The sequence below is a fragment of the Ziziphus jujuba genome, chromosome 5 (assembly GCF_031755915.1).
Source record: "Ziziphus jujuba cultivar Dongzao chromosome 5, ASM3175591v1".
In the NCBI taxonomy this organism is placed as follows: Eukaryota; Viridiplantae; Streptophyta; class Magnoliopsida; order Rosales; family Rhamnaceae; genus Ziziphus; species Ziziphus jujuba.
Genome location: NC_083383.1, coordinates 27720070 through 27730720, shown reverse-complemented (window position 1 = coordinate 27730720; position 10651 = coordinate 27720070). Strand labels below are relative to the sequence as shown.

Sequence of the window (10651 nt, the reverse complement as noted above, 5' to 3'; positions counted from 1 at the left end):
ATGCCACGGAGAATAGGAACAGGGTTTTTCATATCTACTCTGTCCATGGTAGTTGCAGCTCTAGTTAAGATGAAAGGGCTAAAAACTGCTCAACAATATGGTCTCATTGACATGCCAAATGCAACAATTCCTATGAGTTTGTGGTGGTTGATTCCCCAGTACCTCTTGATGGGAATAAGTGATGTTTTTGCATTTGTTGGTCTGCAAGAGTTTTTCTATGATCAAGTCCCAAATGAGTAAAGGAGCATAGGACTAGCACTATACCTTCGTATTTTTGGTACGGGTCATTTTCTAAGCAGCATTTTGGTCTGTATCATTGATCAACTAACCAGACCTAGGAGTTGGTTCTCTGACAATCTAAACAAGGCACACCTTGATTACTTTTATTGGCTACTTGCTGCATTTAGTGCAATAGGATTTGCTGCCTATTTGTATTTTACAAGATCTTATGTATATAAGGGAAGACGTACAATATAATTGCTAATTTATCATCATGTGCATTCTTTTAAATGTTAACAAAGCAGAAGAGAAAAAGAAAAAAATAAAAAAATAAAAAAAAAAACATCGGCTTAGATGTACGGCTTAGGTGTGGTCCACATACGAACCAATCCACACCGTATAATTTTCCTAAATATATAATTTATTAAAAGATTCTGTATATATATATATATATATATGTGTGTGTGTGTGTGAATATATATATTTATGAATATATATGAGTATATATGTATATATATATATATATTCATTTGTGTACATATATGTGAATATATAGGTACTTACTAAAAGATTGTGTATATATATATATAGAGTGTACATGTGTGCACACATATATGCATATATTTATGAATGAATGTGTAAATACTTGATTGTGGATGATTATGGGTATATTTGTTACGTTTAATTGTAATTATTTGTTGGATTTAGATTTAATATGTTATCTGCATCCATATTATTTAGATTATAACAAGGTGTTTAAAATGTTATATTGATTTTAGCTAATTTTATGCATTACTTCAAATAATAATTTATCCTCTGGATATATAAATCTTGGTGGTGGTTATTTTGTTTAATTAATTATTTATGTATTTATTTATGCTAATCAAGGAAAATAAAAAGTTGTTAAAATATTCAGTATTAAAATGATATTACTGTAGTATACTTGCATCAAATTATTTTATTGATTTCATGAATATTTACATAATTTTTTAATTAATTTATTGTTTATTTATTTGTATTTATATTTTTCAAAACATGTAATTATGTTTTGAAAGTATAATTATTAGAAGTTTGACCTTTTTGGTAAATATATATTATATTTATTTTATGTTACTAGTTAATATATAATGCATTATACAGTACTGGTGTTTTGTACTATATATGTTGCTTAGCGTAATATATATATGGCTATCTGTGAAAGCTAAAGGCCTAAGGGTTGGCAAGCATTTAACAAAGTGAGCAGAAGCCATCCCTTTTAGTCGCATAACGGCTGGTTATTATGTTATAAATTAGCTCACAAGTTATATATATAGTGGCCCTTTATGAGCTATGATGAGAGAGGATTTATAAGTAATTTGTAGTAACAGCATCAGCTACACTTCCCTCGGCCGAAGGATGATCGATTTAGCCAGTCAAATAATTAGCAATTGGTGCCTCGGGAAGTAAAAGTGACCTATTGCAAGCTTCTCTCTTTAACACCCCCCCCCCCCTCCACGCTGTCTCCCATGCGGGCGTGTTAGAGTAGTGTTTGGGATGTCGAGTATTATTTGACACCACTAGTATATCATATGGTGTATCTGGTGTCCTTTTGACTTATATGTGTATATATATATATATATTTATATTATGTCATGTCAATGTCTACCACTTCGTATGGTGGTAATGACTTGATTCGGCTCATAAATAGCTTAATCTTGTATTTCTGCTGCCTACGAGACCAGTGGATGAAATGACCACTATAGGCAACCATCTCTGACCATATCGGTAGTAGTGTACCTGTAACGGTTGGTATCATAGGACCATGCATTAAAGTGTTATATGGTACATTGGTCGTATCTTCACTTCGAGTGTGCGAATTATATATATATATATTAATTTTAATTTTATCTAACCTATTTATAATTATACCTTTTTATTATTATCATTATTTATTGTTATTATTATTATGACTAATTGTTATTGGTATTGTTATTATTATTTGTTGTTATTATTATCACTGTTATTGTGATCATTGTTACTGTTAAATATTATTATCATTAACGTTATTACCATTGTCAATTGCATAGTCATTGTATTCATTTGTATGGACAAGTGTTATAACCTTCAAGCAAATATCATAGCTTTCTGGCAAATATGGTAGTTTTAGGCAGGTATAGTAACCTTCGAGAAGGTTGCCCAAATTTTTCAAGAGATGTACTATTATAATTATTGTTATTAATATTATTGTTATTATTATTGTCTTTATTGTCCTCCTATTTACATTTATACATTTGGTGTGTTCATGAAGTGGCATAAAAATGTAAAACTGTAGTAAAGGTATTTGTTATTCATTAAATTATTTTCGGTACCTTTATTTTATGTTTTTGTTACTGAAGTGCTGTACTTTGTGGAAAATCTAATAGTAAGGTGGGAAAAATAAGGTGGTGTAATACGGAAATGTGTTTTCTGTATAGGAAATTTTTTGGGTATGCCCAATCCTTAGGGAGATGCTATTAGATTTTCTGCAAAAAGGTCTAGAAGGGTTTTCCCATTTAAGGCTTGTCTGAGGTTTCGATTAGAAATCTTGGATAGATCCTGACAATACTAATATCACTCTACCGTAACATATTTATAGAAAGTGTTTGCTTTATGTGGTAGGGTTTTCCCATTGGGTCCCGTCTAGGGTTTTGGTAAAGAATTTTAAATGGGTTATGACAATATTAATATCAATATGTTGTAACATATTTATAGAAAGTGTATGCCTTCGAAGATAGCAATGCCATGGGATAGATCTTAATCATATTATAGTTCACCCAATGAGAAGATCCCATCAAATACGTAACAACCAGCTTCCACTGGAGGTATGAGATTTTTTATTCAGAGTTGGAATAGTGCCTTAGAATAGATCTTAATCACATTATAGTTTATCCAATGAGTAAATCCCATTAAATATTTAACACCCCACCTCCACTGATAATATGGGATATTTTATTCACAGCTTTCCAGAAGGTTACCCATTTTAGAATTGCTCTCACCTAAACACACTTAACTTCGAAATTCTTTTGAACCTTAAAGCCAACTGCTCTTAAAAGGCCTCGGTGTTATAAGAGTGACTAATATTATATTTGAATCATTCCCAGATCTACATCCAAGTAATGCGGGATTGGACATCAAGTAGCCTGCTAGTGTGCTACACCAACTTACATTGGTTGTCACAATCCACCCACTTGGAGTCCAGCATCCTCGTCGGCACACTTCGGATTGGATACAGGTTCTGATACCATTTGTAACACTCCACCTCTACTAGTGACCTCTATTGACGGACCTGTCACTCTCTGCTAATATTATCCCAAATTTAGTAACCGCACTCAATATAAGATTTTTTTGTTCAGAGCTTCCTAAGAGATCACCCATACTAGAATTATTCTTGTCTGAGTATGCTAAATTTTAGAATTTTTTCGAACTCTAAAATTAACCGTTCTGAAAAGTCCTTAGCATTATGAAAGTAACTAATATTACATTTGAATTATCTTTTGCTCTATATGCGGATGATGTGAGATTATATATTAGATAACTTCCCAGTATTTTGTATCTGTCCACATTAATCGTCACAAAATATGAAGCATGTAGTCATCTTTACTAGATGTTGTTGAAGTTATCGAGCGTGTTAGCTATCCAACCGCTTTAAGTAAAGTCCACCTATATAATGTCATGTGTCTTTGAAATAATTTTACCCACAACAATATCAATTTAAGGATGTTCAATTGGAAATTAAATAAAATTAGTAATGTTTTTTTGGACTCTATAAGCATGTACCAGCGCAAGAGGCTAAATCAAATCTGTACCATTTCAATTTTCAATCGGACAACCGAATTAAAAAAATATACTGCCGACAAAAAAAATCAATTTTTCAATCATAGATGAATAAATTAATGCATGCTATCATGTCAAATAATTTGGAGAAATCATCAAATTAGATTCGATTGCGATGTATGAAAGTAAACTAATAAAGTTAAATAATTATTGATGTGGTTGTTAGAGTAGTATATATGAAGAGGCTGCGTAGATTTTTCCTACCAAGTTTGTAAATATTATTACGTAATAGAGATTCAGGTGATCGAACCGTTGACCAAAAATATCTGCCGATCCAAATCCTTATTCAATTTTATTAACCGAAATATTTTTCCTTATTATTTTTGTACAACCAACAAATATAAAAATCACAATTGTCGTTATATATGTCCCTTACATCACATGATATTTGCATTGCATTTCTTAAAAAAAACAATTCAAGATTATCCAAAATGCATCATTATTTATATATACAATCATCAGCATATCCTAATAGTAGAATTTTCATATATATATATATATATATATATATATATATATATATATATATATATATATATATATATATATATATATATATATTTATTCTAAAACAAAGTTAGTGAACATTGAAGAGTAAAAATGGCCGTCTCCAGCCACGCAAGTACTGCCCTTTCCCAAACCCCGCTGCTCGAAAACATCGTGGAAGGAGCTGTTGACTACAAAGGCCAGCGAGTTGGAAGATCAAATTCCGGTGGCTGGAGTGCTGCAGCTTTAATCATAGGCAAATCCAATAGCTCAGCAATTATTCAATATTACAAACTATATATGTACATGTGTCAATATATACATATTTGTAGATGTCTATGTCGTATATACTGTGAACCAATAAATTAATATAAGTGCAGGGGTGGAGGTTTCGGAGAGGTTTGCGTACTATGGGATCAGCTCGAACCTGATAACTTATCTGACAGGGCCATTGGGTCAGTCGACAGCTAAGGCAGCGGAGAATGTAAATGTATGGAGTGGAACGGCTTTGATGCTGCCTCTGTTGGGAGCCCTTGTAGCAGATTCTTTTCTTGGGCGATATAGAACTATTGTGGTGGCTTCTGTGCTTTATATTGTGGTTTGTTCCCCCTATATCTCGTACTGCTTTTTGTATTTTATGTTTAGATTGAGAGAACATTCAATTGGATATGATGTTTTATGAAAAACACAATAAATCTTTTTGTGTAAAAACTGGAAAATTTTCAGATACCCCTTTGAGATTTTTTGGTAATTGATATTTAAATTTTTATATTGACAATTTAATCTAACAATTAATTGTTAACATATATATTAATTTATAAATATATATTATTGCAATTCATGCTCAAGAGGGGGAAAAAAAAAAAAAGAAAAAAAAGAAAAAAGAACAACGCTAGCTCATCCTAATCAAATTTCTTTTGCTGTGTTTGTTTTGGTGGAGTGGAAACTTGGTTAATTGATTCCTAATATGAGATTTCATGATTTATATATTTATATATTATTCTATACATAAACTATATCACTCATTTGGAAATTTCTTTGAGATTGTTACTGAAATTTAAAGTTTATATGTTGATCCATTAATTAATTAATTGAACTTAATTAAATTTGTAAATCCATCCAGGGACTGAGCTTGATGATTCTGTCAGCTATACTACCTTCTACGAGCTGCCAAACCAACAAAATCCTATCATGCTCAACAGAGATCCAAGAAATATTATTCTTCTTTTCTTTATATCTAGTGGCACTAGCACAAGGTGGACACAGGCCATGTGTTCAAGCTCTTGGAGCCGATCAATTCGATGAAAAAGATGCAGAGGAGTCCAAAACCAAAAGTTCATTCTTCAATTGGTGGAATTTTGGTATATGTGTTGGTTCCTTGGTGTCATATTTGATCCTAAACTACATACAAGACAACCTTAGTTGGGTTTTGGGGTTTGGAGTCCCCTGTATTGCTATGCTTCTTGCATTTGTTGTTTTCTTGCTTGGAACTAAAACTTATAGGTATAGCATGATGCCACGCAAGAGAAGCCCGTTTGCGAGAATTGGTAGAGTGTTTGTTGCAGCATTTAAGAACAGAAGATCAAACCCAGCAACAATAACCATTGAGGAGGAATATGGAACCCCATCTTACCAAAGTTTTGAGCAATTCAAGTAAGGGTGTTCGTTTATATATATATCTTTAAATTAAAGGGTATGAGTATAACCTGATTTTTATCCTCCTCAATTATACTATTTTTTTCCACTTTGTCCCTAAATTACAGAACATTGCCCTTTGAGCTATTATTTTTCCATCATTTTAATTTAGTCATCCAATTTTTGGTAATTCATTTGATAAAATTACTCATATATATTGTTCAAAAGTAAAATAAAAAATGGAATGTAACAATTCCTAAACATAATTACCTGAGTTGTGAATGTTTAACTTCATTAAATTCATCATTTAAAATACATTAATAATGGACTTAGCTCATATAAAATCAATAATACATTAATAATGTACTTAGTTGATATAAAATCAATAATTCAGGGGGTTGATAATGTGAGGGCTTTTGTAGTTTAGTGTGCAAAAAATAGTATAGTTCAAGATAAAATGTGTATGAATTCATAATAAGAAACAACTTTTGGACTACTACTTAAATTGAAATTAATTAACTTTGGACTACTACTTAAATCCGAAAACAATTTTTTACATATGCAACTTAGTTGGATCCTATAGTTTGGCAGGTTCCTGAACAAAGCCTTGCATGCAGCAGATGAGCCATTGATTAGTATAAATGAGGTTGAAGAAGCAAAGACCGTACTTAGACTTGTTCCAATATGGGGATCATGCATGGCAGTTTCCATTGCCATTGCACAGCTCTCAACTTTATTCACCAAACAAGGTGCTACCATGGATAGAAAAATCCTGTTTGGCTTTAACATACCAGCTGCTTCTCTTCAGTCATTCACTTCCCTTTCCATTCTTATTTTCATCCCCATTTACGACCGCATTTTCGTTCCTATAGCAAGAGCTTTCACTGGAAAAACTTCGGGCATCACAATGTTACAGAGAATAGGAATTGGGATATTCTCATCTTCTTTGTCCATGGTAGTTGCAGCACTAGTGGAAATCAAAAGGCTAAACACTGCACAACAATTTGGTCTGGTTGACATGCCAAGTGCTCCCGTTCCAATGACTGTTTGGTGGTTGCTTCCCCAATATCTCCTAATCGGAATAGCAGATGTTTTTGGGACGATTGGTATACAAGAGTTTTTCTATAGTCAGGTCCCCATTGAAATGAGAAGCATAGGACTAGCCCTATTCCTTAGTGTTTTTGGTTTGGGGAACATTCTAAGCAGCTTTTTGGTCTCTGCCATTGACAAAGTAACTAGCCCTAATAGCTGGTTTTCTAACAATCTAAATAAAGCACACCTTGATTACTTTTATTGGCTACTTGCTGGACTTTGCGCAATCGGATTTGTTGTCTATTTGTATTCTGCCAGATCTTACATTTACAATGGAGGATGTATATAGTTTTGCTCAGTTGGAACGTATAGTTCCCATTTATGTAAAACACGCATTTATGTAAAACACGTAGTGATGTAATAAATATTAAAGATTGATATATATTTATTCCATTAGGATTTTAGTATTATATTATTAGATGTAATATTTTTAACATTTGACATGTCAATATATTTTCACCTTATATTAGGAATATATTCATAATATATGTATATATATATATATATTATATGGTTTAATCTTTCACTACATATATAAATTTATTTCAAATATAGATGTAACTTGCAAAGCAATATTGATGATGCTTTGTTTATTTATTTATTTTTCTAGGTAAGATACATATTTTATAAAATAATATTGGCTCAAGTTCGTTATTGAAGTTTATGTAAAATTGTTGAAATTGGTTTGTGATAAGTTTCCAAAGAGTCTCTCTCTGTATTAATTTGAAAATTTGGTAATAATTTAATGATGCATTTTATGGGGACAATATAATAATGTCTCTACAGATCTTATATTATCAATGATCACCAATTTATTTGGTAAATTTTAATTCAAGATATTTAATATTATTATTTTTTATCCTACTTTTAATGGTAAAATTTGAATTGTCATTGGTATACAAGTTTTACTGTTTGATTAATAATGACAAATATAATTCTTTATGTATGTATATTACATTTATTGGTAATAGATTATGTCATTATAAACAAACAGATTCTTTTTACTGCTTGCTGACAATTTCTCAATGACCATATATAGACATGTCATAAAGAACATTCAAAAAAAAAAAAGTTTAATTGTATTTTACTACCTCGATACTTCAATTCGCACATTGAATTTTTTTATTTTAAAATATTTAATATTTACTATGAAATTTATATTTTATTTCACATTAGTCCAATTTCCAAATTAATTTTCATATTGACTATTAAAAAGATTGACTAATTTTCTCAATCTACAAACAATATATGAGAAAATATTAATTAATTATCAAAAAACTAATTAATTTTTAATTTTTTAAATTTCTTAGTTATTTTAAAAATTAGACTCATATAAACTAAATTATAAATTAAGAGTCTAATACAAAATATTTTAAATTAGAATATTGAATATGCAAAATATAAACTAGCAAAATGCAATTAGAACTAAAAAAATAAAAAATAAAGAAGGGGAAAAGTCGAGAAAAGTTGGTTTCGGTGTTTTCGTCACTAACAATAAAAAACAATTTCTTTAAAAACAAACGCTAAAAGATAATACAAGTGTGTATAAAGTTATTTTACCAGTGAAAAATAGAACCATCACATTTAGTTTAAACATGTAGATGTATTGCATAGTGGCCGAGCCATCTTCCACGGCATTTATTTTTTTTTTAAAAAAAAAAAAGTTACACAACTTTTTCATTAATAAAGTTAATATTTCAGCAATCGGTCGTATAATAATATTTAATATTTAATTGGTGGAGTTTAGACAAAGTGATTTAGCTTTGTTGGTCGAATGTCATTGACCATGGCACCGTGATATCCACGTTCTTATTATTGTAGCATTGGCTTACCTTACCACTCCACACATGTCTTCGCATGTGTTAACCAACCAAAAAAATAAAAGAATATATATCTTATGATATGGCTAATTTAATTTGACAGAACCTTGAAGTTTAAAGATGGTCATTTTGAATGTCAGTGGGAGTTCTGAAATGGAATCCTCCTCATCCCAAAAGAAACCACTACTACACAACACCACCGTTATGGCGACCATCGACTTCCAAGGCCGCTCATCTCAAAGATCAAAGTCAGGTGGCTGGAGATCCACTGGTTTTATAATAGCTATGCTAACCCAATTATAAATATTCATTTTACAGTTCAAGTATATATATATATATATATACAGTCCGTCTATGATGCGGACGGTTCTCATGCGGACCATAGTATTGGTGACGGTTTTTCATAGTATTGGTGACGATTTTCTAAAAAACCGTCGTTAATACTATAAAAAACCATCACTAATACTGCGGCCCTCATACGGACCGTCCTCACCATAGAATTTCCATATATATATATATAAATAGAAATTTTCCAAATGAACCTATTATCAACCATAATATATATGTGTGCATACTATGGAATAAGCTCCAATCTGATAAACTATCTGACTAGAAGGCAAGGACGGTCCACAGCCAAGGCGGCCGAGAATGTAAATGTGTGGAGCGGAACAACCATGATGTTGCCTCTGTTGGGAGCTTTTGTTGCCGATTCCTGTATTAGGCGCTATCGCTCAATAATTGCTGCTTCTCTGTTTTATGTTTTGGTTTGTCCTTGTCTCTATATTTATTGAATGATAAACAGAGATATCTTATTGCTAAAAGTAGAAACCAATGAAAATTCTCTATTATCATTTAACTTTTTTTTTTCCTTTTATTAATTATTAGAAAATTTATTTTTAAAAATAAATAGGATAAAAAAAAATTAAATGTATACAAAATTGTTGATTAATTGAATTTTTTTTTTTTTTTTCTTCATCATTCTCCACCTTCCTCTCCGTGCATAGTCCATCCCTTTCTTTCCTTTAGTCTTTCCTCTTGCTACTAAAAATATCCTAGTCCTAGATGGCATCAACTTAACCATCCTATAACCATTTTTTTAAATCATACAACAAATTTCATGGATCACCTAATTTTCTCACACAAAAATTATCATATTATGTAGATTCTATATGTGGATTCCACATTGTTTTGTTCACTCAATTTTATAAGAAAGGAACATGTGGTTCAACCACCTAATTTTATGCTTATAGTCTTTAGAGATAGATAATTTTTCATATATAGGGTATACCATAGTGCATTTTACCTTTAAAAAAAAAAAAATGTGATACAACACCAAAAAGTGTATATCCAAAATTTGTAAATGTTAGCTTTGTAACTTTTCATATAAACCACTTTTTTTTTTTTTTTCGAAAGCTATAAACTACAAATTCTTGAAGAATGTAAATATAGAGTCATGTAAATGAATTCATATGTATATTATGAATAATCATGGTCATTGAGAAGCAAAATAGTAAATTGCCTCCTCGATTATTATGCAAGTTCAATTG

General features: G+C 30.9%; 1 protein-coding gene and 1 pseudogene across 1 annotated transcript; both read left to right on the top strand.

Annotated features, from left to right (window-relative positions):
• LOC107421483 (protein NRT1/ PTR FAMILY 5.10-like) lies at positions 1-477 on the top strand (annotated as a pseudogene).
• Positions 478-4657: 4180 nt separating this feature from the next.
• On the top strand, positions 4658-7622 carry LOC107421482 (protein NRT1/ PTR FAMILY 5.10). The gene is made up of 4 exons (XM_048475675.2): positions 4658-4813; positions 4938-5155; positions 5681-6210; positions 6784-7622. Exons 1-4 carry the CDS (start codon positions 4672-4674, stop codon positions 7571-7573), a joined length of 1680 nt encoding a protein of 559 aa, XP_048331632.2. The 5' UTR covers positions 4658-4671; the 3' UTR covers positions 7574-7622.
• The last annotated feature ends 3029 nt before the right edge of the window (positions 7623-10651 follow it).

Excerpts from the sequence above, each read along its gene's own strand:
- LOC107421482 (XM_048475675.2), top strand. The coding sequence starts at position 4,672 with ATGGCCGTCTCCAGCCACGCAAGTACTGCCCTTTCCCAAACCCCGCTG. Across the intron at positions 5,156-5,680 it reads CTTCTGTGCTTTATATTGTG|GGACTGAGCTTGATGATTCT; the intron begins GTTTGTTCCCCC and ends AAATCCATCCAG. Across the intron at positions 6,211-6,783 it reads CAAAGTTTTGAGCAATTCAA|GTTCCTGAACAAAGCCTTGC; the intron begins GTAAGGGTGTTC and ends ATAGTTTGGCAG.